This window comes from Patiria miniata, unplaced genomic scaffold, assembly GCF_015706575.1.
Source record: "Patiria miniata isolate m_02_andy unplaced genomic scaffold, ASM1570657v1 HiC_scaffold_16, whole genome shotgun sequence".
Taxonomy (NCBI): domain Eukaryota; kingdom Metazoa; phylum Echinodermata; class Asteroidea; order Valvatida; family Asterinidae; genus Patiria; species Patiria miniata.
In genome coordinates, this window is record NW_024037054.1 from 17,970,098 (window position 1) to 17,997,555 (window position 27,458).

Here is a 27,458-nt window from a genome sequence, read left to right on the forward strand (position 1 = left end):
GCTCTGCACGTGAAGAAAATTGTCACTAAACTGGCCATCAAAAGCAGCAGTACCCCTCTCGCGAAAAAAATGATCTCTTTACATAACTAGGTAAATAAAAACACAAAGGAAAACAACAAAAATTAAAACCAGCACATACCGATATATAGAATTAGTAGTAGATAAGATACATATTGTGATTAATCATTTATACTTATTGGGTACTAATTTTTAAAGCAACGTCTTTAAGAGAAAATTTTACAATTTTTTTCTTCTTTATTGAAGCATAATTACGATGGACGTCTTTCTTTCATATCGTCATTGGTGTTTCCCATCATGTTGCTTGATTGTATTCTATTAATATATTAAATTTAATATTTAATTTCAAAATATTTCATCAAATTAAAACGAACTCACCATTTAAATTAATAAACGTTTATTAATACATACAATTATACTTTGGTGGAGGTCAAACTCGATGTGCACCAAAATGTTAAATAAATATTGGTGTTCTCTAAACTCGTCCGTCAGATTATCATCATTTTGTCATTCTTAAAGTTTTAGTCGCTATTTTACATTCACATGTAGTGTGTCTCTCGTTAATGTGGCCCTTGTTAAAGCGAAATGCATTTACCTGAATTGTGCTATACATTAAAATAATTAGGAACGTGAAGAAGAACGTCCTCAAATTACCCGTTGTACTGCATTATCTGACAGAACGGTTAATCATAGAAGAGTTTGTATGACAACCCAATGCATATTGGAGGTAAATTAGCAGCGACTACGGTTTTAAATCATGATTGGTGTGTGTGGGGACCGCTTCCTTCGGAAACCGCGCCAAATATTTCCATTTAACATGAGCAGATCTGGAATGTTCTCAAAGGGGTTCAGCTGCCGGTCTGAAGGAAACACTAGTCTAAGAAAATCTAGAAAATATGTATAGTTTTTGTTTGTGGAGCAAACAGGATCGCGCACGGCAGCCTCGGTAATGGGAACCAAACATGGCGCACAGCGAGATCGTACCCATGGGGAACGAGGTTGCCACAGACCTTGAGGTTCTAGGGGTGATGCCTGGTCCAGTCCAACCAAATTAATAGCTCGTTGTTGGATCCTATCAAGAAGGGGGGAGCAGTCTGAAGCACTAGCTCAGATATGACTGCATGTATTCCTACTGCAAATGGTAATAACGTTTACCACTATAACGTGAAGTTTTGTGTGTGATGAGCTTCGATTTTCACTGAATTCGAAGGCATCACAGCACTTATCAAAAGGCGCCTACACCAAGCACGGACAAATAGTTCAAAGTCTGAGAGAAATAACTAGTGAAGTTAACGGGATTTCAACTCTCTTTTCAAGATGTCCAGGGATGTTATTTCACGACTGTCTAGTCAGGACAGGGAGCCTTTATTCAAAAAACGGCAGGTGCTGCCTTGGCGAAGGCACGCTGACCAGAGCAGAGAGTTCTACTAATCCGTTTCCATGTGTCCACATCTGGAGGTTTACTGAACTGAAAGATACTGTACATTAAAATTCAATAATTAAAGATCAACTGCATAATCCACTTTGATGATTATGCAGATAAGTGCATAATTACATGAATTTGTTGCCTTACGAGTAGGCCCTGCAGTTAATTTAACACAAATTACCATACTTTTATTCAATACACTTGTTATTGAATAGTTAAGTGATCCATATGGTGTTTCGCTGACCACAGTTCAATAGGCCTGGGACCTAATGACGTCACGCTTTCTTTACATGTGCGCTTTCCTATGTGTCAGACGGTCCCTACTTTGTCTGGCGTCCCGACTTCGCTCCCATAGGAAATTAAGCGCATATGCAAACAAAGCCATAACGTCATTAGGACTTGGTATATTAACCGATAGGTTTAGGTTAAGTCAGAGGTAACTGCTTGATAGTCGAATTCAATAAGAGATCGTTTTTTAACATCACAAAAACTAAATCTAGTAAAACGTCTTTTATTTGTCGAATAGGCAATGACTGTCTTGAGTACCACTTAAATGCATCGTGCAAGGTATAGAGGCATAAATATTCAAATGCCAAAGAGTAATTAGTGTTTAACCTGGAATGCACTTTTGAGGTTAAGTTCATGAAGTGCAGCGATTTGAGGTATAACAAAACACAGTACGTCAGAAACGTATACTTAAAGTTAGACAAAATGCCGCACGAGAGTAGTTACCATTTTTGCTTTCGATGGATCGCTGTTTTCAGCATTCCAGTTACTCTCCATTCGACTGATAAGCATCGGACATAAAGCAGATTTCAGGGCATTGTGGCGACTGGTCAGTTTGCAGTATGTCTGGCTATGAAACTGAGCACGAACACCGATGTGTACCGTATAGTTAACGCGGTTCCACCTTGATTTTAGTAAGTGGTTTTAGGGCTTTATCGTTGGAATTCCTCGGTTTCCCTGTGTCAATCTGGAGGCTACTGGACATTCTAAAGCAATAATTAAAGGTCAATTGCATAATTTCACCACAATAATTATGCAGACCTGTGAATTTCATTTCCATACGAGAACTGTCAAATTACCTAATTTTATTCAAAGGATTTATCATTGGAATGATCAAAGTGAACCATACTTGAACGAAAGGTTGGTCTTGAAGAGATCACTAATTTCATAGTAAGGTAACAATTGATTTGCAAGCCATATATAATACCAAAGGTTTGACTTTAAAACGCTGAGGGCTCGAAACAAATCACAACTCGCCTCATCCCCATTTTACATTCAACAATAATAAATATTCTAATAATTAACTCGAAGAAGTAAGTCCTTTGACTGCATACACTCTGGGTATATGAATGTTATATTCCACCGACAGTGTTCTTCCCTCTGAGCAAAGTGTACAAAGGTGCTGAAGTATTATCCGGCAGTGGTTTGGATATAACATGGATATATTGTGCGTTATTCAACCAAAGCAGAGCAATATGTACGCCATACAGTTATACAAGAATCCAAACGGCCGAAGGCAGCATATCATCATGAAACAGTTATAGTGTAGTAACAGTAATAACTCCACGATATATATGTATTTTAACGATGACTGAATTTTAACGATGACTGAACGCTAACATTATAACGTTACGCCAAAGAAGAAACGGAAGACCAAACTTCCTTTAAAAATGAACACTACGTAGGCTATCATGCATAATCGTTAAAAAAAACCCGTGAAAAGACTCACAGTTAAATATGATTGGATGTGGCATCGTGCCCTGGTATCAGTTGGGTCCTCTTGTCAGTCTGACCACCGAGAGTGAGGCAATAATGTTCATGTTGACCTTTTGTGTGTTCAAAGGTGGACACTCGCAATTAATTTTCGGATAGTTTGGTAGACCCCATGGGTATAAACCGTACAACTGAATATTTTTGCAATTCCGTCTGAATAGGCGTTCAACGGTAATTTGAAAACGTTCCTCGCGCAATATGAATGGATAACAAAAATTGGGGGATATGATAGCAGTACATTGTCTGTGACTGATACTTTAAGAATGACAAAATGGCGCCGACGGGCGAGTATTGAGAACACCAATATTTATTACAAGGTCCATAGGACTTTACAAATTACCTTGTTATAACAGGTACCTTGTATTAACAATATTGGAAAAACAAAGGAAAACAAAGAAAAACAAAGACTTATTACCAGGGTTCGACTGTACACATCGAGTTTGACCTCCGACGAAGTGTAATTGTATATATTAATAAAAAAAAAAATAAAGGTCTATTAATTTTTATTGATGAATTAATTACATTTAATGAATTAATTTTAATTTGACAAGTTAATTTTAAATTCACGAAATAATTTAGATTTGATGAATTAATTTTAACTGATGAATTTCAATTTTAAAATTTACAAGAATAGATGCAATATGATGACAAACATATAAATAACGATGATTGTGAAAGAAAGAACTTCATGGTAACTATGCTTCAACAATTAAAGGAAACAAGAATTTGTACCAATTCTTTTGAGGACGTTGCATGAAAAAATAGTATCCAATACGCATATGTTATTAGTATCGTTTCGGTTTGCGGTAACACCATGTGGTAATAACTACTGCTTAGAAGATATTTAGTTCTGAAAAGAACTTGTCCTGCTTATTATCAACTTCGCTAAGTAGTTTTTTTGTTCTGATAAGAACAGTCCTGCTGTAAGTTCTAGACGAACTTGTCTTTGGTCTCAACGTTTCGACTAGCCTGCTCTAGTCATCGTCAGATTTCATAGATGGAATAGACTTGACGATGACTAGAGCAGGCTAGTCGAAACGTTGAGACCAAAGACAAGTTCGTTTAGAACTTACAGCAGGACTGTTCTTATCAGAACAAAACTACTTAGCGAAGTTGATAATAAGCAGGACAAGTTCTTTTCAGAACTAAATATCTTCTAAGCAGTAGTTATTACACATGGTGTTACCGCAAACCGAAACGATACCGATACTCCACCATGCAAAGCCTCAAATCTTATATATGTTATAAGTAACAATATATATCTAAGCTACTCTCATGTAAAATACCGGTGCGTGCTGGTGTATACAGTGTTAGTTGTATACAGAACTTTATATAGAACTATTTTAAAAATAAATGTAGGCCTACTGAAATTAAATGAATAGACTTGTAAATACGATGGAATTTAATAGATGGAATAGACTTGTGTATCGGTGCATACGTCATTATGCTGTAATGAACATCTCTGAACCCATCCAACGTGCTGATTATCTTTCATCCATCCACAATGATGTGAAATACCGAAATAACTACATGGAAATCGTACTCAATACAACAGCAAAAGTTTGACAACTTATTTTAAAGTACATGTATAGCCTAATCGTTTTCATAACGTCTGTACACTTTAATTCCCAAAACTTGCACCACTTATGCAATTATAATAATAATAATAATAATAATAAGACCATTATCATGTTGTGGCCATCTCGATTTTGTCCCATTCAAATCAACCAAAAGCGAGGCTGGAAGGGAAAAATAGGCTGGTTCCTTTTTGCACATAAAACGTTATCAGTCAGTACTGTTATTGGATACAGGGAACATGACTGAAATGGTGGCAGCATGATATAGGTCTATAGTATGGCCCCTTCATAACTCGGCAAATGTGACGTGTCTATCTGCTGGGGCTGAACGTTTCAAACAGCAGAGTCGTAATCTATAGTCAATCACAAATCAATCACACGTTGCAGACAGTCTGTTTGGGGGTTTAGGATATAGAAGAAGTAACTCTGCGTGATTGGTGAGCTCTTCCTTTTAGGGGCGATTCGCAAAGTCTAGGTTAGCATCTTCGTAAAGGTATACTGGGGCTCGTTTGGTCGATCGCGGCAGCCAAGGTTTATAGGTGCAGCCTATATGCGCTTGTGACAATTGGCAATAGACCATTATCATGTTGCGGCCATCTTGATTTTTCCCATTCAAATCAACGTAATCAAAGCGAGGCTGGAAGGAAAATAGTCTGGCTCCTTTTTGCACAAAAATATTACCAGTCAGTACCGTTATTGAATACAGGACCTGGGAACATGACTGAAATATGGCAGCAGCATAAAGGTATATCCGGGAAGGATGTGGTGGGCTGGTCGGAAAACCCGAGATCCTAGAAGATATAGGAAGTCTGCGATATAATAGTTTCATGAAGATGAATTTCTAAATTCGACTCCTGAATGTCTGGTCAACATTCCTGCTTACTATGACCTGTGATGATTTGATTACAACCATGCAAACTAGGGCAGACAGAGTAGCATCTGCTGGCCGCGCACTTTGTCATCGTAATGATGACTGTCATAAGTTACGACGGCAAGCGGCTTAGCGCATCCTTCGGGTATCGAAATATCATCAAAGGAGTTTTCGAAGCAAGTCGTGTATCTCCTCGATTCGTCGTAGTCCCAACTCGCTTCAGAGTCGACGGATTCGCACCATCGATACTTCCCATCACAGTCGTCTGGGAATTAGAGACAGAAAGAAAAAAGGGAAGAAGACTCTAAGCCGACAATGATGCAGGGTGGCGGTTCGGTTTCTCATGCATCTTCTGATTTATAGTCCATATACTAATGCCTTGCTGCCGAAAACACAAACCATAAGCTTTACAAAAGTGGTTTCCTTCCAAAATCATGAAGATAAATTAAGAAGTGTAGCCCTCATTGGCCTTATTCGCGAGTCGGCCATGTTGAATTGAAAGTGAGGTAAAATCTTCATTTTGGAACTTGCGAAGTGAAATGAAAGCAAGTACATAAATAATTGAAGTCTACTTAAATGAATAATTTAAAATCTGTTATTTAATATTCCCTAATGTTTTAAGACAGATTGTTTAAAAAAAAATGAAAGTAAAATAAGGCTGCATAAATGGTCTGGCGCCATCCCATTCAACAGATAACAATTTGTGAAATGCATTCAGGGAACACGACAAAAATGCCTAACTCGTGAATAAGGTCCATTGGGATTAAATCTGGGGTCAATAATTAATACTATCGGAAGTCGCGTTTATATCAACCAGTCCAGGCCTTTTGACAAGACGCAAGCGTGACTTTGGAATTCAAAATCGACTGCCGAAAGGTCAGGTGAATGATCGGACTATACACAGTGTAACTGGGTGATATGACGGCACAAAATTGAGACAAAATTCGAGGCTGCTCTTTTAACAAAGACACTCTCAGTCAGGCAGTGGCGTAGCCACGGGGGGGGGGGGGCGACCGCCCCCCCCCCATGAAACCTTGTGGCCCCCCCCCCCCCCCCCCCCACTGAGATTTTGAGTTTCTAAAAAAAATTATCATTGATCTAAATCTAAATAGTTGCGAATGATCCACATGATGACCACTGAGAAACGACCCTTCGACCGGCGACCGCGGACCAGTAAGCTGACAACCGGCGTGACATAGCGCATAATGATAATCTAAAATGCGTATTAACACCCACTGCACTGCTCGCTCACACCACGGAACACGTATTTTAGATAGGTGGTCCGTGGGTCACACAGTTTCAGTCAGCGATATCATAAAAGCTAAAATAATAATAATAGACCAATTAAAATTCCCTGAAATCAGTGGCGTAGCCACGGGGGGGGGGGGGGGGGGGCTGGGGGGGGGGGCCTGGGGGGCTACAGCCCCCCCATGAAACTTTGTCGCCCCCCCCCCCCGTCGCGCCCCCCCCCCCCCCCCCCCCCCCCCCCCCCCACTGAGATTTTGAGTTTCTAAAAAAATTATCCTTGATCTACATGACGCCATGGGCGTCAATCCTGGGTGGACAGGGGGACTGTGGGGGGGGGGTTGAAGGGTGGGGGACACAATATCAAATGTCGCCCCCCCCCCCCAGATTTTTGAACTCGTGTCTCATTTACAGGGCCCTATTATGTACTACAATGTATCTTTTGCTTAGAAAATTTTGGTTAAAGTGGTCAGAAATTGCCTCAGATAGCACCATAGAGCATTTAGAATCCAAAATTTTTCGGGGCCCTTAAAGGGCCCCCGAACCCCACGTCTATAGCTCAGAATTCTGGTAGCAAATTCAATGACTCCAACCTCGAAAACAATGTTCCAAAAATTTCGTATGCCTTTAGCTGGGAAAACTTCGAAAATTATGTTTAAATTATTATCTTTTGTGCTAAGACAATTATTGGTTAAAGTGGTAAGAAATTGCCTCAGATCACACCACAGAGTATCGAGAATCCAAAACTTTTTTCGGGGCCCTTAAGCGGGCCCCGAACCCCACGCCTATAGCTCAGAATACCGATAGCTGATTCAATGACTCCAACCTCGAAAACGATGTTCAAATAATTATCTTTTGCTAAGAAAATATTAGTTAAAGCATGGAGGAAAGTGGTAAGAAATTGCTTCAGATCACACCACAGAACATCTAGAATCCATTTTTTTTCGGGGCCCTTAAGCGGGCCCCGAACCCCCACGCCGTAAGGGCTTCGCGCTTCGCGCTTCGCGCTTCGCGCTCGCATCAGTTCTGATCAAAGTATGTCCCCCCCCCACTTTTGAGAAGCGATTGACGCCCCTACATGACGCCCCCCCATGAAATGTCCCCCCCCCTGAAAAATTCCTGGCTACGCCACTGCAGTCAGGTCGTTACAGTTGAGGTTGCACAGGTCTTTTTTTGTGATCCATCCAAATACATCCTGCCACGCAGGCCTGTCTTTTAGCAAAGTCAATGTAAAGGAACCAATCTGCACTTACCCTGAAAAAATCTCCAGTCTCTGCTTTGTATCCCTTCTCGAACACCGACCTGGAGTTTGTAAGGGTTCTTCGTGTATTCGAAAGCTGCAAATGATAATCGCAGTATGTACATGCGTGAGCTTAACGTTAAACAATAATAATGCACAAGGGCGTTTTGAGAGCTTGTTGGCGGTTTATACATTTAGATCTTTCACGTATTAGCCATAGGCACATTTGACTTCATATTGTTCACACCACAATCGCTTATCCCTTTGAACCTAGGCGTCATTTTGTTACTTACTTGTCAAGCTGGAATATGATCATTCACCAGCTCAATAATTATTTAATCAATTTGATGGCCAATTTAAAATGGCAAAGACACAGCTTTAAACAAAAATGGTTATTGAAATGTGGTCATTCTTAAAGTAAATGGCAATGAAACAGCACGCTTGAACAATTACGGTTAGTAACATCGCCACCGTTGGTCACATCTTGATCACGGCAGTATAGCTTAGGTTAATTTCGTCTCAAAGCCTGTTACCGATCCAACAATTCACAGTATCAAACCCATGGACAGATTTCCTGTTGCCCTATCAGGTCTAATGCATACCATATTTGAGCATCAGTGTTACTTACCTGCTAAGACCTCGTGACTATAGAGGGGCAGAATAAAAAAGTGTTGACACAAATCCATAGCGTCGTTGCATTTCATATTGATGAGACTGAATCCCTGATTTGAGGAGAGAAACAAAAGTATATGAGATGTAACTTTCTTCAAGTTATAGACCTATTTCAAGTTAAACTAGGTACCACTCTAGAATAGTTACCAGATTTGCACCAGATTGGTTACTGTTTTTAGCTTCCCAGTTACTCTCCACTTGACTGATAAGCATCAGACATGAAAACAGGATTCGGAGCATTTTGGCGACTGATCAGTATCAAATCTGGCCATATGAAAACTGAGCACCTAACACCGATGTGTACTGTATAAATGCTGGGCCAGCTTGATTTTTTTTATAAAGAATTACTGGCATAATATAGCTTGTCTGTGAATTCCCTGTGTTAATCTGGAAGTTACTTGTACATTCCAATACAATAATTGAAGGGAAATTGCATAATTCACTGCGATAATTATACAGAGTTATGAATTTGTTTCCTAGTCCATTGTACTTTGTCGTTGTTTTTTTAAGCAAATTACCATAATCTTATTCAAAAGATTTAGTATTGCAATGATTTAGTGATTCATATAGTGGATAGCTAAATATACATGCCAATAAGAGTTTTTCGGTAAAGAAAACCCAAGGTCAGGAGCATATATAAGTTACAGAATTGTAACACTGTTTTAAACTTCTGTCCATGCACGGATCACAAAAAAGGTAAGTGTTCTTTCAGCAAAACGAAAACAATTCACACACATCCCTATGTGATTTTTTTCGTTTTGCTGATGAAAGAACATTTACCTTTTTGTGATCCTTGGAAATAACTTTTAAAACGGTTTTTGTGTTCAACATTCCGTATATAACATGAAAGGTACACATACGTGTTTTGAATGATTCTTGTACTAAACGAAAGCTTATTGATTGGGCTTTGATATCCTACATTTTGAAAGTGCTACATGCAGAACTTAATTAAATAATTGGTCCTGCCATTTGTGTTTCCTTTTTTATACTCACTGTACTTGCACTGCGACAAAACAGTACGCGTGTAGGCACATTATTGTTTATGTCCCATTGGGAAATAGACCGCTCCCTCAGTCAAGCCACGCCCATGATGTTTTGCAGGCCCGGATTATCCAATAGGAACAGAGTAGGCACTGTGTCTAGGGCCTACGAAAATATCCGGGGCCAACGAAAAATTCGGGGGCCTACGAAAATACCGCAATGTGCCATAAAACACATAATTACAGGCCTATATACCCGCACCCACGCTTACACAGGCATGGAAGTGGGGTACTTCCTTTGTTCTCGTGTACTAAAATTTTGAAATGTCGCACACTAATTTCAAAATGCTCTTATTTTAACCAGAATTAATTTCCTGGGCTGAAATTCGGACTTAATATCCCTTTTCTAAAACTCTTCCATTAGCGACCAATCAACCCACCTTGGAAATTCCTAGTTTTTGAGTAAAATCCATATATCTATTTCGTGAAAAACTTGTGGGTACCAAAATGGTACCCCGCAAGTCGGTAGGCATTCCTTTTCGGGTACCTTCCATTGTTCCGGTACCCCATATAAGGCAGTGTTCATACGTTCACACACACCCACACCCACAGTTTTAAAAAACGATTTCACCAACTGGCGCGGCGCCGTAAAATGTACATCACGTAAGCATACGTGACCTACGTATACAATGTACGTGTAAAGTATGTGCTTCTGAAACACGGTGCCAACCATGGGCGTCGATCGGTGGGGGACGGGGGGGGGGGCATGTCGTCGTCTTCAAGCTATTTTCGTCCCCGAATAAAACATTGTAAACTTCATATTTTGATTCTATAGCTCAGAACAGCTGGTTTTAAGTACTCCAAACTCGAAAATGATGATGTTCTTTTGCTAAACAAAAGTTGGTTAAAGTGGTCATAATTGTCTCAGATGTCACCACAGAGTGTCTAGAATCCAATTGTTTTTCAGGGCCCTTAAGCGGGCCCCAACCCCACGCCGTTTAGGCTTCGCACTCGCATTAGTTCTGATCAAGATACAGTGCCACCTCCACTTTTGAGAAGCAATTGACGCCCTTGGTGCCAACAGGCTTTCAGAGCTAGGACCCGGGTCCTGGCCTGATTTGTACAGTGCTTTGTACCTTGAATTTGGTGCCGGTGGCTAGAGCGGAAGTAGTGTAGACTGCGTATTTGACCCTGGTTTTTTGTGGAGGATCATGATCCTCATCGAGGATCATATCGGTAACCCCGACGAGATCATACAACGAGGTGTGTCTGTGGCGTAGTGACGTTGTGGATCGATGGACAAATCGATCGTGAGGATTAGCGCCGAATGAGTATTATAGAGTTCGAAGATAATCCTACATGTATAACAAATAAGGAACACTCTATGATTGCTAACTATCGAGACGCGGTGTGTGAATGTAGACGAAAGAGCATTACCCAATTCCGGATGAAGGTGAAATTCAATAGATACAGTTCTTGACATGCTTTCTTGAATCGAATATTATTTTATATATATAGATGTGTACGTATTCATTAAATATATATTTTGTCGCAAAACAAAACAAACGTAGGGTATTATAAAAACAAGAAATAACTTTGAAGTAACCCACAAGACGTACAAGACGCTTCAACACAAGCCGTAACTCAATATCAAAACATAGAAAAGTACACACTGAACAAACACGGCCACGTTAACACCAAAGCTTACATCATAAGGTCCGAATCTAAAATCCTAACTTAACAATCATCCAACTGCAAAAACAAAAGGACTGAATTTTTTTTTTTTTAAAGCCACTGCATAAAAATTATATCCATAAATAATAAAAATACACAACTCTTAATAAAAGACGACTCGGGGTGCCTAAAACCAACCGGAACTCACCAGAACATTCCTTGAACAAAATACGGCACTTTGCCGTCCTGCCAGAACACATTTCAATGACTCGCATAAAAATATTAATTGCAATTGTATTTTGACCCTCACATTCATTACAATTGCATGTACATGTATTGTAATTACGCGGTCCTCCGTCCGTATTTATACAATATCAAGAATATAATCATTCAAAAATTGTTTGAAAATGCGCACAAGCGCATGATCATTATTTACAATATTTTATTTTTTTGAGCAACACAGTTCCAGTTAACTTATTGTAATAAAAGACAGGTAGCCTAATTGTATACACTTCCGGCATCACTTCAAATTAGACGTTTCGTAATTAATGAGCGTTTTAGAAGAGTTTATCTTGAAAAATGGGACGCTTATACAATACTCATAGCTCGTGACTAACAAAACTATCAGATTAACCAAGCTTGCGATAATTCCTACGATCAATTAGTATTGTTTCAACCGTTTAGTTCGATCAATACATTAATAATTGCGCAACATAACGTTTCTATGTCGTTTGGCAAATAATACTGTCCACCAAACCTCCAGCCGTCGTTCCTGGTAGATTGTGTTGGCCTAAACCTCAATTGCGTACAAGTAAGAAATAAGACCGTACGAATACTTTCTTTTTTTGTGTTAAAACTCAAAATAAGGATTTCTGACCCTTCGTGATTGCAGAATCTTGGTTACCCGGTCAATGAAATTTTGGGAAAATCAAACGCTTGTTATTTTGCGGAGGCTGTGACAACCAGCACGAACTAAACGCGTATTTGCTCATCAACTCTTGCGAATGAATCGTACTCTGTTGTTTGCTCATTACATTACTTTAAAATACAAAATAGGCTACCTTTGTTCTTATAGATCTTCCGTGTAAGTTAGGACCATAGCAAATATGGGGACGAAATAATTCCGTCAAAATTTAAGTTGCCGATCGCCGTCGTATTCGCGCATCATCCACCCACAAAACGGGTCCGAGCTAGTAGTATCACAATGGCCTTTGTATTTGGATGGGGAATCCATATGACGTCACAGTGATGAGTCATCGATGGACGGCAAACCGAATGACCAGTCCAGACTTGTCCGGTAGTCAAGTCCGAATGCGCCTAATCCTCTCGATGCAGTTTTACAAGGTACGAACCGTACTGTTTTTCTTTTTCTACCAAAGGCGCTACAGTATACTATTATTTTAAAAATTACAATAGTCTTTCTTAAACTACTAGTCTTCAGTCATCACTGTCTTTAATCAACGCTAGTCTTCCTCAAAATCTTGGAACAGTCCGTCAAATTTGGGTTGGTGTTTAGGCATTATCCTGTTGAGGACTGTATTTACTTCTGTGCCTTTATTTATTTTTTCTTCCAGATCTTCAACAATTTCTTGATGGGTATCGTTATCTTTCAAATGTAGGTAACGTGACAAAAACTCCTTGTAGTTGTTGAAAAAGCATCGCTTGACTGCCCAGAGTGTCTTCCTATTTGCTTTTTCCTTGGCTTGATCTTCACCCATACGCCCGTCGACGTACTTGTCAAATTTCTCACTCCACATCTCTTCAGTGGCGTCTTTGGCGTCTTCCAACCAGTCTTGATAGGCGACATTGTCTTCCAATTCAGAACTAGATTCATCTTCATCCGATAATTCGCCTTCTTCTACCTCCGTTGCGGATTCCGAAACACCTTCCTCGAAATCTTCGCCTTCGTTCTGCGAAGATTCGGCTTCATAGTTGTCTATTTCTGAATCTTCAAATGACTCATCTTCATCCGAAAATTCGTCTCCTTCTGCCTCCGTTTCGGACTCCGAATAACCTTCCTCGAAATCTTCGTCGTCATTCTTCAAAGATTCAGCTTCGCAGTTTTCTATTTCCGAATCTTCAAATAACTCATCTTCATCCGATAATTTGTCATCTTTTACCTCCATTTCGGATTATGAATAATCTTCATCGAAATCTTCGTCTTCATCCTGCGTAGAGTCAGTTCTACAGTTTTCTATTTCCGAATCTTCAAATCTACGCTTTTTAAAATCAGGTTCAGAATTATCCACATTAAGGTCCTCCACTTTAATTTCCTCCTCAGCATGTACATTTTCCTATATGCCTCCGCAGGTTATATCTCCGCCGAAAGCTCTTGTCGCACTTATGACAAACATTGGATTTGACTGCAGAAATAGCATTCATGTTGAGTCTTTGAAGGTAAATCTCCGAATGGCAAGAAACGGATGAAAACATTTGATATGTAGCTACTCATTTCAGCTGCTCGGGCTCTTTTGCTCACCACTTGCTCTTTTAGTGCTCATCTGCTCGCGTCTTGCTCTTTTAATGCTCCTTCGTTTCGTGTCTTACTTTCTTCTTGTTCGTTTGCTGTTTTTTTTTTTTTTTTTGCTCTTTTCTTGCTCCTTTGCTCTTTTCTTGCTCTTTTCTTGATCTTTTCTTGTTCTTTTCTTGCTCTTTTGCTCTTTTCTTGCTCTTTTCTTGCTCTTTTCTTGCTCTTTTCTTGCACTTTTCTTGCTCTTTTCTTACTCCTGCCTTGCTCTTTTGCTCCTTTCTTGCTCATTTCTGGATAATGAGCAAGACAGCTAGGAGCAAGGAAAGAGCAAGAAAAGAGCACCCAAAAAAAAGAGCAAAAGAGCAAGAAAAGAGCAAGAAAAGAGCAAGAAAAGAGCAAGAAAAGAGCAAAGGAGCAAGAAAAGATCAAACCCCCCCCCAAAAAAAAAACAGCAAACGAACAAGAAGAAAGTAAGACACGAAACGAAGGAGCATTAAAAGAGCAAGACGTGAGCAGATGAGCACTAAAAGAGCAAGTGGTGAGCAAAAGAGCCCGAGCAGCTGAAATGAGTAGCTACATATCAAATGTTTTCATCCGTTTCTTGCCATTCGGAGATTTACCTTCAAAGACTCAACATGAATGCTAGTTCTGCAGTCAAATCCAATGTTTGTCATAAGTGCGACAAGAGCTTTGGGCGGAGATATAACTTGCGGAGGCATATAGAAAATGTACATGCTGAAGAGGAAATTAAAGTGGAGGACCTTAATGTGGATAATTCTGAACCTGATTTTAAAAGGCGTAGATTTGAAGATTCGGAAATAGAAAACTGTAGAACTGAATCTACGCAGGATGAAGACGAAGATTTCGATGAAGATTATTCATTATCCGAAACGGAGGTAAAAGATGACAAATTATCGGATGAAGATGAGTTATTTGAAGATTCGGAAATAGAAAACTGCGAAGCTGAATCTTTGAAGAATGACGACGAAGATTTCGAGGAAGGTTATTCGGAGTCCGAAACGGAGGCAGAATGAGACGAATTTTCGGATGAAGATGAGTCATTTGAAGATTCAGAAATAGACAACTATGAAGCCGAATCTTCGCAGAACGAAGGCGAAGATTTCGAGGAAGGTGTTTTGGAATCCGCAACGGAGGTAGAAGAAGGCGAATTATCGGATGAAGATGAATCTAGTTCTGAATTGGAAGACAATGTCGCCTATCAAGACTGGTTGGAAGACGCCAAAGACGCCACTGAAGAGATGTGGAGTGAGAAAGTTAACAAGTACGTCGACGGGCGTATGGGTGAAGATCAAGCCAAGGAAAAAGCAAATAGGAAGACACTCTGGGCAGTCAAGCGATGCTTTTTCAACAACTACAAGGATTTTGTGTCACGTAACCTACATTTGAAAGATAACGATACCCATCAAGAAATTGTTGAAGATCTGGAAGAAAAAATAAATAAAGGCACAGAAGTAAATACAGTCCTCAACAGGATAATGCCTAAACACCAACCCAAATTTAATGGACTGTTCCAAGATCTTGAGGAAGACTAGCGTTGATTAAAGACAGTGATGACTGAAGACTAGTAGTTTAAGAAAGACTATTGTAATTTTTAAAATAATAGTATACTGTAGCGCCTTTGGTAGAAAAAGAAAAACAGTACGGTTCGTACCTTGTAAAACTGCATCGAGAGGATTAGGCGCATTCGGACTTGACTACCGGACAAGTCTGGACTGGTCATTCGGTTTGCCGTCCATCGATGACTCATCACTGTGACGTCATATGGATTCCCCATCCAAATACAAAGGCCATTGTGATACTACTAGCTCGGACCCGTTTTGTGGGTGGATGATGCGCGAATACGACGGCGATCGGCAACTTAAATTTTGACGGAATTATTTCGTCCCCATATTTGCTATGGTCCTAACTTACACGGAAGATCTATAAGAACAAAGGTAGCCTATTTTGTATTTTAAAGTAATGTAATGAGCAAACAACAGAGTACGATTCATTCGCAAGAGTTGATGAGCAAATACGCGTTTAGTTCGTGCTGGTTGTCACAGCCTCCGCAAAATAACAAGCGTTTGATTTTCCCAAAATTTCATTGACCGGGTAACCAAGATTCTGCAATCACGAAGGGACAGAAATCCTTATTTTGAGTTTTAACACAAAAAAAGAAAGAATTCGTACGGTCTTACTTCTTACTTGGACGCAATTGAGGTTTAGGCCAACACAATCTACCAGGAACGACGGCTGGAGGTTTGGTGGACAGTATTATTTGCCAAACGACATAGAAACGTTATGTTGCGCAATTATTAATGTATTAGTCGAACTAAACGGTTGAAACAATACTAATTGATCGTAGGAATTATCGCAAGCTTGGTTAATCTGATAGTTTTGTTAGTCACGAGCTATGAGTATTGTATAAGCGTCCCATTTTTCAAGATAAACTCTTCTAAAACGCTCATTAATTACGAAACGTCTAATTTGAAGTGATGCCGGAAGTGTATACAATTAGGCTACCTGTCTTTTATTACAATAAGTTAACTGGAACTGTGTTGCTCAAAAAAATAAAATATTGTAAATTATGATCATGCGCTTGTGCGCATTTTCAAACAATTTTTAAATGATTATATTCTTGATATTTGTATAAATACGGACGGAGGACCGCGTAATTACAATACATGTACATGCAATTATAATGAATGTGGAAGTCAAAATACAATTGCAATTAATATTTTTATGCGAGTCATTGAAATGTGTTCTGGCAGGACGGCAAAGTGCCGTATTTTGTTTTTTATTTTGTTATTATTTTTTTTTGTTACATTTGTATTTAATATCTTCGTTCGTTCATGTACGAAAAAAGTAAAGTTCTGAGGGCAGACTGAATAATACATCTTTCATCATTTGTTATACTAATCTGCCATGTGTGTGCATTGTGTATCTAATTATGTCTTCTTCTTTTTTATCTATTTATTATTATTACATGTATTAATTTGTTTAATAATATGTACATTTTAAGTTTAGCTTGCTTTTAATTTAATATTGTATGTTTGCTGTGGTTATGAATAAAATACCTGGAAACTGTATATCGCCCGTTGACCACTCAAGGAATGTTCTGGTGAGTTCCGGTTGGTTTTAGGCACCCCGAGTCGTCTTTTATTAAGAGTTGTGTATTTTTATTATTTATGGATATAATTTTTATGCAGTGGCTTTAAAAAAAAAAAATTCAGTCCTTTTGTTTTTGCAGTTGGATGATTGTTAAGTTAGGATTTTAGATTCGGACCTTATGATGTAAGCTTTGGTGTTAACGTGGCCGTGTTTGTTCAGTGTGTACTTTTCTATGTTTTGATATTGAGTTACGGCTTGTGTTGAAGCGTCTTGTACGTCTTGTGGGTTACTTCAAAGTTATTTCTTGTTTTTATAATACCCTACGTTTGTTTTGTTTTGCGACAAAATATATATTTAATGAATACGTACACATCTATATATATAAAATAATATTCGATTCAAGAAAGCATGTCAAGAACTGTATCTATTGAATTTCACCTTCATCCGGAATTGGGTAATGCTCTTTCGTCTACATTCACACACCGCGTCTCGATAGTTAGCAATCATAGAGTGTTCCTTATTTGTTATACATGTAGGATTATCTTCGAACTCTATAATACTCATTCGGCGCTAATCCTCACGATCGATTTGTCCATCGATCCACAACGTCACTACGCCACAGACACACCTCGTTGTATGATCTCGTCGGGGTTACCGATATGATCCTCGATGAGGATCATGATCCTCCACAAAAAACCAGGGTCAAATACGCAGTCTACACTACTAGCGGATCGGCCTACGGAACACTGGTGCCTAGAGCCTACGAAACACCTAATCCGGGCCTGATGTTTTGACCAATCACGGTTCTGATTGCAGCACTCACTAATATAATAATAATATCCTACAGAAGTTTGCCCTACATGCACGCTTGTAAATGGTGTGCTAGTTCACTGACTTTGTCAGTAGGTTTATAAATCATTTTATTAATAATTATTACTCGGTCATATTTTTACGCCAGTGTGGAAATTGAAGACCGGGACATTTCAGACCGGGTAATTTCAAACACTGTAATATAATTTCGGGTAAGTAAATATTCTGAATCCTATAGGGGAAAAAAAACTGAAGTAACAATTTTTGCAGTACAGCTAGCTTATTCCACTGGAAACATGATGGACAATATGCATCTCACACGGAGATCGCTTTAGGGGCTATAGTGAAATGTATTCGGCAACTTTTTTTCTGACATTAGGAAGGGCTGATGCCGCTTCACAGAATCTTGTGTAGAAAGTACGCATGGCATTATGGGTAGCTCATCAGCAGCGCTGCATGCTACGTCACAGGTCACGCAAAATCTATCAAATGAGAGCTCGAAGAAATCAGCCCTTCCCTGCGTCCTGTTTGCCGGAGGGGAGGGGGGGGGGCGAGCGAAGGCGCCTTACATCTAACAGCGCTTAATTGTATGGCAAACTTTAATATGTAGGATATTCTGGTGTTGTATGTTTCTCGGTTCGAGTATATGCCCACCGCTGCACCTCTTGCACTTTGCAACATAAAACAGTACATTGGAACTGAAGAACAAAGTACCTGGCATTTGAAGATGTATTACCTTGAATTGTGCATTTAATTACTCGAAAGCTATTGCTTATTCGACAAATGTAATAAAAGACATTTACATTAGCATATTAATGCAAAAACAATCCCGACTCATAAATCACTGAGTTATTAATAAACAGCATATATACGGTACACATCGGTGCATGGTCCTCAGTTTTCACGTACAATTTGGCCAGAGCTGTTGAACTGATCAGTCGCGAAAATGCTCCGAATCCTGCTTGCCTGTCTGATGCTTGTCGTCAGTAGAGTGGAGAGTAACTGGAATGCCGAAGAAAGCGATCCATCAAAAGCAAAAATGGTAACTACAGGGTGAGTCAAAAAAAGCGGCAACCAAACCCCCTAAACTATATTTCATATTTAAAAAAATATGTAGCACCGAAAATAATACTGACTGGAAAGCCAATTTCATAAGCTACTTTTAGATGAAAAATGACTGAAATTGCTCAATACGTTCAAAGAATATCACCATTTAAACACAATGACCCTTCAATCTCTTTCGTCAAAAAAAGCGATTTCAAGAATCGTCGTCCAAATTGTCTTCAAACATCACCAGCGATAAAACCTCAGTTGAAAAGTTAAAAAATATTACACAAAGTCTTTTCGAAGGCCCGTCTTTTAATAAAGTGGATTTTAAAAATACTATGTTTTGCCTAACAAGGGTCATTAATAAAGATATTGTGTACTACAGTTGTTGACAGTTGTTGAAACAAGTTTTCTTTGTTGTTCCAAATAGTCAGAATACACAATACATTGCTCCTTTTTTGGACGAAACAGGTTTTAGATTTATTGCGTTTAAATGGTGATATCATTTGAACGGATTAAATCATTTCAGTATTTTTTTCATCTAAAAGTAGCTTATGAAATTGGCTTACCAGTCATTACTATTTGTGGTGCTTCATTTTTTTTTTTAATATGAAACATATTTTGGGGGGTTTGGGTTCCTCTGTTTTTGACTCACCCTGTACATGTATTCTCCTGCCGCATATTGTCTAACGTATAAAGTCCCAACAAAAGAAAGTTACATTCCCTTTCTTTTATTTTCCCACCGCCAATCAGGGATTCAGTCGCATCGATATGACATGCAACGACGCTGAGGATGTGTGTCAACACTGTGTCATAATGCCCCTCTTTGGACACGAGTTCTTAATGGGTATGTATCCACACTTGATGGGTAAATTAAGCCTTTGGCAACATAAATCAGTCCGTGTACAGGGTGAGTAAAAAAATTAAAAAACCAAATGGCAGGACCAATTTTTGAATGAAGTTTTTCCTGTAGCACTTTCAAAATCTAGGATATAAAAATCCAATCAATAAGCTTTCGTTTAATACAAGAATCATTCAAATCATTCATGTACTTTTCAAGTTACGGAATTTCGAACACAAACACCGCTTTTAAGTTCTGTCCACGGATCATAAAACAGGTGAGTGTTCTTTCATCAAACTGAAAAGAATTCTCATAGGGATCGAATTGTTTTCGTTTTGCTGAAAGAACACTTAATTTTTTGTGAGCTGTGGACAGAACTTTAAAACGGTGTTTGTGTTCAGTGATTTGAATTACTGTTGTTCTAAAAGAAAGTTTAAGCATTCTAGTTGCGATTAGAATCAAAACTATAGACATTTGGTGTGGTTATTGGAAACGACCAAAATGCCCGAAGAGCAAATGAGCCTATATGCCTATATAGAACTGGCAAAAATGTTTTTGTATAAAAACAGAAACAATTTCCAATGATGCCTGGAACACCATTGAGTGGAACCAATGGTTTAATCCATGAATGGTGTCTACCATTCAGTGAATCCAATGGTGTTATCAGCGGTACAAAATGGTAAACTCTATGGTATTCCAATGGTAGCATTCCAAAACACCATCGCAATGGTAACCAATGGTATTAATCAAAAGTTATTGCCGTTGGTAAACCATTGTCTCAATCAGTTGTAAATTGAATGGTAATTCTCAGTGATAAAACCATTGATTTTATTTTTGTAAGAAAAGGATTCAGACAAATCACAGCACGCAAACAATTCTATCACGAATGACGTTCCCGTCATAGCGAAAGCATAAAACTTCCGTGACTCAATTGTGGTATGCAACAGTGCACAATATTGAACTGTTGAAGGTCTCATGCGTGATCACGTGCCTGGATTCGTGTATTAAAGCAACATTCTCTTCTTTGATTTACATGAAAGATATAGACGTTAACCCACCGAGCGTATAAGAAGCCCTAATGCAATATTTCTTTTAAATTAAGCCCGTGTTCTGCGATTGTTATTTGCAGTTACCGAATACACGAAGGATCCTTACAAACTCCAGGTCAGTATCCGAGAAGGAAGACAATCCAGAGACTGGACCTTTTTTCAAGGTACGTGCGCATCGGTCCCTTTGCACTGGCTATATTGGGAAAAGGCTGTGTTAGCAGGTTCGCAGCTACTTGGATGACCCATTGCTTTGCAAACACAACAGCCTCGTTTTGATTTCAACTTGGCGATCACCTTATATTTATTTTCAACAAAATTATATCAAATGAGAGCTGGAAAGACGATTAGCCCTTGACCCGTCGCCCTGTGTTAGGGCGGCCGCGGAGGAATGAGAAAAGCGGGAAAAGGCAGAAAAGATCAAGTTAGACCCAGTGGCGGTTCTAGGGGGGGGGGGGGGGCCTAGGGGGGCTTTACCCCCAAAAAAATTTGTCAAGCCCCCCCCCAAAAAAAAAATCCATAAAAAAAACAATTGCACCAGCAAAATGTACTCCCCCTAAATAAATAGTCGTGAGAATGGTGCATTTGTACAGTATTAGTTAATGTAGCGCTCTCAACTGAAAATATGGCACGAGCGGGAGAGGGAGTACCCTGTTCATACGCACTAAAGGACTGTTGCAGGCGGATTCTTAGCTATTTGGAATTGGAGACGCAGTGTCAGATCATGAGGCCTTCGCTGATGACAAAGGCAAGCTCCGATATAAGGTTAACCAGTTCGTTTTTCATGGCGAAACCAACTCCATGAATCTTTAGTTGGTCCTCCAGTTTGCATTTCCAAAAGAAGGTGTATGTCACCCCTTTTCCTTCAGTTGGCATTCGGCTCATTCTTCGTTAAAGTGTTCAAGTTGGAACTAGGACTTTACAAAATATCAACTACAATGAATATATAAAATCTGCTCAAAATCGTAAAGTTTAATAGCTCCAGGACATGGAACAAAACAGTACTGATTTTTAACTAAACCATATTTTTTGAAATAAATACTTGAAATTTAACCTTCTAAAACGTGTTTTAACAGATACGTTACCACTATTTTATTTATAGAAAAGTTGTCTTTGAAACAAAAACTGGGGAGGCTTAAGTCAATATGAATTTCGGAGCTACACATTGTGAAAGACAGACTAAAAATAGAGGGATTTGAGTGACAGTATTTGACAGGTACATTGGAAACATCGTGTTTTTTTCTAGATTGTGAAAACAAGGCACATAAATTGTCTGTCTCGATTTGCTATGCACATAATTTCAGTTGCTACATCTATCACTTTGCATGTTGCAATTTCGCATTTATTTGCCATTAACTAATAATTAGTCATTATCATTTCGATGAACAGGTAATTATACGAATATTTCCCATGAGATTGAGATAGTGAGATCCACAATGCCAGGCTGCTTTGGTAACATCTGGCAAATCAGATTTATAATTAAAACACCATATACGGGATGACGCAGTAAGCAGCACTTACACAAAACTTTATAGCAGCTGCTGTAATCAATCATATTATAATGATGTTATTGAAAACGCCACGCGCTCCATACACCAAAGTTGTTGTCAAAATATAAAAATCTGTACACCCTGTAAACGAACAGTCAGAACCCGACAATTAAAAAAAACACAAGAAAAGTCGAGTTTGCATTGTTTAACACAGCAGAAATGATCCCAATTTCGTCGCTCTACGTTATAATGTGCATTTGATGAACACATGGAATAAAACAAAGGCGATTTTTAACAAATGTTTTTATTTTGGGGGGAAAATAACTACTTGAAGTTAAGTCTTCTAAACGTGGTGTAACGATCTACCAGATACGTTACCACAAGTCCACTTCAATAAATTCATGTCTTTAAATAAGATTATGTAGATATTTTAAGTAGATGTGAATTTCATTGGTACACATTGTGACAGACAGACTGAAATAAAAGGTTTCGTTGATTCTGTTTGTCAACAAAAAAACATCATTAATCGTTAAAAAAAAAAGAACTACTGAAGTATATAATTCAAGGACCATAATGCAGGGCGGATCCAGGAATTTTTGCAGGGGGGTCGGCCTTTCAGATATTTTTTTTGTATACCAATGTTGCGGTTTTTTTTGGGGGGGGTCAGAGCATAACGGGGGGGGGGGGTCGAGACCGTGGGTTTGGATCCGCGCCTGCGTTTAGAATATCATCTTGTTCTATTATTACGGTTATAATTTTTTTTTTTTCATTTTCGGGGGGTCAGAGCAGGGGATATAAATTATACGGAATAATCATGTGAAGTTTTGTTCGCGTGATATGTTTTGCGCATGCATATCACGGTTAATGACTTTACTAAAATGCAACTAGTGCATCCCCTGGCAAACAATCCTGATCAACTATGACCAAATGATTTAAAATTGAATTCAGGCACACATGATGGAGGTCAGAGTTTCCTTTTCCCAAGTGTGTTGAGCTGCCCCACCTCCCACCCCTAAGTTTACCCCAACCAACCCACCTACACTACCACCCGAACCCTCGAAACCATCATTTAAGTGTCCCTGTTGCTTAGAGATAATGTCTGAACAATACATTTAATTGTATCATCTTAGCTACGCTCGCAAATTAAAGATTGATATTTGAACAGATACGTTACCGAGCTCATCAGATACGTTACCAGGCTGATCAGATACGTTACCATAATAAACTAAGATATTCTATGTAAACCAACAACGATGGTTTCATGTTATCAAGTTTTGTGCAATTACAACCCCTCACTTCCTAAAATCTTTATCTACAGATTCTACAAGTTACATATTTTACCATTAAAAAAACATTGTATGATGCTACTCTAAACTTTAAGAATATTCGACAGAAATTCAGCACAACATTACAATCCTTCTCGGCAAGCATGCGCTCTATGAATCACAATTAAATGTGTTAAGAAACTTTAAAACGTGTAGACAGCGTGGGAATCGATGACGTAGCTCATGTTTGTTGACGTCAGCATAACATTTGCATGATGAATTCATAATCAGTAACGTATCTGGTGTAACGTATCTGGTGTAACGTATCTGGCCCGCTCATGTTGAAATAGGCTTCCCTTGACAAACTGTGTGACCTTAACTACTTCTTCCGCCACTTGATCAGTCATCACCCAACACACTGTTGACTGGTATGGTGTTTGAGGTCAGCTTCCTTCACGTGTCTCGAAAGGAAAGGCAAAAATAGGTAACGTATCTGGCGCTACACATACGTAACACATGGATTTTTTTCGTTGACAGTTCTAAAAAAATTCAAATTCAAAATGTATTAGATTCATGCCATTTGTACAATATAATACCCAGTTTGGTCTAGTCTGTAAGCAACTTCAACGTGCATATTCCTGAAATGTTAAGTCTGTTTATCGTTTCGAAAAAAATAGTAACGTATCTGGTTATGAAATTGGCGACATGCGCTCTGAAGGCGCTCAAGTAAAATTAATGAGCCAATCTTTTTCGATTTGTCATTGTATATTTAGGGCATACTATGGACTAATAATATAAAAGGGTAATCATTGATATGCACACATGGAAGACGAATGGGAGACTTTTTAAAAAAGGCACCTTGGATGGCGACATGAAAAAACCGCAACAAATACCACTTTACCGTCACAATTTCTAAGATGTTCTTGATTTTTGTTACCTTCTTACTACATGGGTTTATGAAACAAAACTTAGTCTCGAAGAAAATTAATATAAATCATTATCGAATTAGCCCCCTCCCTGTCTAGGATGAGCAGAGTGGATCCTAAACAGGGCTACTCAGTAGCGGAGCAATTGAGCTGTCGCATCCCTCTCCTGTTCCTGTCCAAAACGATGGCAGGACTGAATCACAACCATTGCTGCACTACAGGAACACTGTAGCAATGCACAACCAAAGCTGCATTACAGGAACACTGTAGCCAATGCTGCACTGCCTGAACGATAGTATCGCATTGCATAGCTCAGTGCCACTGTGGAGATATGGTTCGCGCGCACGTAGCACTACGAAACCATGGGCCCAGCCCAAATCAACCACAATGCACCCGCGCGTGAACGGCTAAACAGTCCAACAATTCACCCGCGCGTAGCAAATAGCGCAATTCACCATATAGCAATACACACCACAGCGAGAGCACCCTCAACTCACGTTCGTACAGCTCACTGCCACTTGCCAGAACCTCCGCGCGTACACGTGTACGTACAATAACATGTACATGTGCATAAACACTACACTTTCCGTCACACTATTGGTCTGGGTCCTCCCCTCGACCTTAACGCCTAGGGCGGCCCTGCCAGTAGCACCAAGACTACCGACGGCACTGCTCTTTGGTCGGGACCGTATCTTAAGTCCGACGCCTCATAGGTCCGACGGTTCGGACTTATGAGGCGTCGGACTTATGAGGCATAAATTCCGCCTCATAGGTCCGACGCCTCATATTAAGTCCAACGCCTCATAAGTTCGACAATGGACAAACGCTGTTTTGGACTTATGAGGCGTCGGAGCTATGAGGCGTCGGACTTATGAGGCGTCGGACTTATGAGGCATCAATTCCCCCTCATAGGTCCGACGCCTCATATTAAGTGCGACGCAAAGTCCGACAATGGACAAACGCTGTTTCGGACTTATGAGGCGTCGGACCTATGAGGCATCGGACTTATGAGCGGACCCCTTTGGATCCACGGGACACACAAACCCTTCCACAACGACAAAGTTGCAATCCTCAGAAGAATTGCAATCCGGTTCGTTAGTAAAAACGTCATTCACGCGCGCACACCACTGATTACTAGCGCCCATTGGCTGCAAACGCTCGAGCTGCGTTAACTTCCGGTTCCAATCGTGCAGAAAGTGCTGGAGGTGACGTCACACTAACGAACCGGATATGGACTACTCAGAAGATGAAACCGGAATCACTCTAGGAAAAATCGCGACCACGCATTATTGACATACTATTATCATTAATTCGTTGGCTAATTGTTAACTAACTTCTTTCTTTTCTACGTTATCTCCAGACGACCTAGCTGGAAAGTATCGGTGGTGCGAATCCACCTACGGCGAAGCCAATTGGGACTACGACGCCTCATGGAGATACACCATTTGCTACGAAAACATCTTTGATGATATCTCCGTACCCGAAGATTGCGCTAAGCCTCTGGCCGTCGTAACGCATGAAAGTCACTATTACGATGACGAAGTGCGCGGCCAGCAGATGCTGTTTTGCCTGCCCTAGTTTGCATGGTTGTAATCAATGATTAAGTCATCACAAGTCATAGCAAGCAATTGTGCGGTAGACAAAACATACTGGAGTCGCATTTATTAATTCAACTTGAAACCATAACCGACTTCCGTGGGACCCTTTTTTGTTTGTTGGTTTCCCGGCCCACACCAATTCTACCATTGCCGATTGTCTGTTCACCTAACCCGAAGGCCACAACATAGGCGACACATATTATAATATAAGCCTTGGCAAGGGCGGATCCAGGGGGCCCCAAACAAAACAATTTTTTTAAAGTGGCGTCAAATCAAAGGCAGGCACTGCGTACACCACCATCTATTCCTCCCAAAGATTTAGTTAAAGTGATCAGAAATAGCTTCAGATTGCACCACAGAGCATCTATAATCCAATTTTTTTCAGGGCCCTTAATAAGCGGTCCCCGAACCCCACGCCGTCATTTTTGGGAGACACTTTTGGAAGACCAAAATTTGTTTGCCCCCCCCCCAAAAAAAATTGTGTTCTGGATCCGCCCTTGAGCGTTGGTTGCTAAGATCAGCAAAAATCAGCCCCGTTCCCTATAAGGCCAAAAAAAGTCTCCGGTTTCTTGTATAGAGCTTGCCCAAAAAGTGGTGCGGCGACGCGGCTTTTTTTTACCTGATTTTTTTTTGCTTCAAATGTCGGTTGATGACTGCAAAATGGTGCCCGACTAAACTTTAATAGTGCAAATATATGGTAGTCCACAGAGGCCACATAAAGCTTATTCTCTATCATAACTCCATCTAAAAACACCTTAAAATTGTGCTGCAGCAGGATTTCAGTCAAACCAGTGAGTTTGGCGGTTTTGAGACATCATCTTTTATTGAAAAAAAAAATCTTTTTTCATTTTGCCGACGCGCAAGGCTACGGCGACGCGCGCGCATACCAGAAACCGGAGACTTTTTTTGTTTGGCCTATCGAAGACGTTAACCTGGACTTTGCAGATAGTCGATTCCAAACTGGCCAAACTTATGTTCAACCCTTAAGTTTGATAAAGCATAGCGTTCGTTACAAAGATAATTTGAAAATATTCCAAAAACTCACCTGCAATATACCTTTATTAATTTGTTTTCGACTGATAGGCTTTTTTTGTGGGACAAGCAGTAGGTAGAGCTTTTTTTCACGCTAAATTACTGTGGGTCAGATATTATCAAAAACTTCCGTTTACTAATAACCGAACAGGCTGTCTGCGACTTGTGATTTGACTTGTGATTGGCTTGTGACTGGATTACGACTCTGCTCGTTTGACATATTCGGCCCCATCAGGGTCATATTTGGCGAATTATAAAGGGGCCATACTTTTATTACTATTGCTTAAGTGGGATAGTTTGGGGAATTAAAGTGCAAATTATAGGCTACGTTATGAAACAA

At 39.7% G+C, this 27,458-nt stretch overlaps 2 protein-coding genes across 2 annotated transcripts; one reads left to right on the forward strand and one right to left on the reverse strand.

The window, feature by feature from the left end:
- Positions 1 to 5,037: 5,037 nt before the first annotated feature.
- Positions 5,038 to 8,863, reverse strand: LOC119722596. Its single transcript, XM_038192778.1, has 3 exons — positions 8,785 to 8,863; positions 8,170 to 8,253; positions 5,038 to 5,936 (listed from the first exon to the last, which is right to left on the reverse strand). Exons 1-3 carry the CDS (start codon positions 8,858 to 8,860, stop codon positions 5,719 to 5,721), a joined length of 378 nt encoding a protein of 125 aa, XP_038048706.1. The 5' UTR covers positions 8,861 to 8,863; the 3' UTR covers positions 5,038 to 5,718.
- A 9,924-nt stretch (positions 8,864 to 18,787) lies between these two features.
- Positions 18,788 to 26,066, forward strand: LOC119723270. Its single transcript, XM_038193835.1, has 4 exons — positions 18,788 to 18,915; positions 19,674 to 19,767; positions 20,891 to 20,974; positions 25,849 to 26,066. The coding sequence occupies exons 1-4, from the start codon at positions 18,820 to 18,822 to the stop codon at positions 26,064 to 26,066; spliced, it is 492 nt and encodes a 163-aa protein (XP_038049763.1). The 5' UTR covers positions 18,788 to 18,819.
- Positions 26,067 to 27,458: the final 1,392 nt, after the last annotated feature.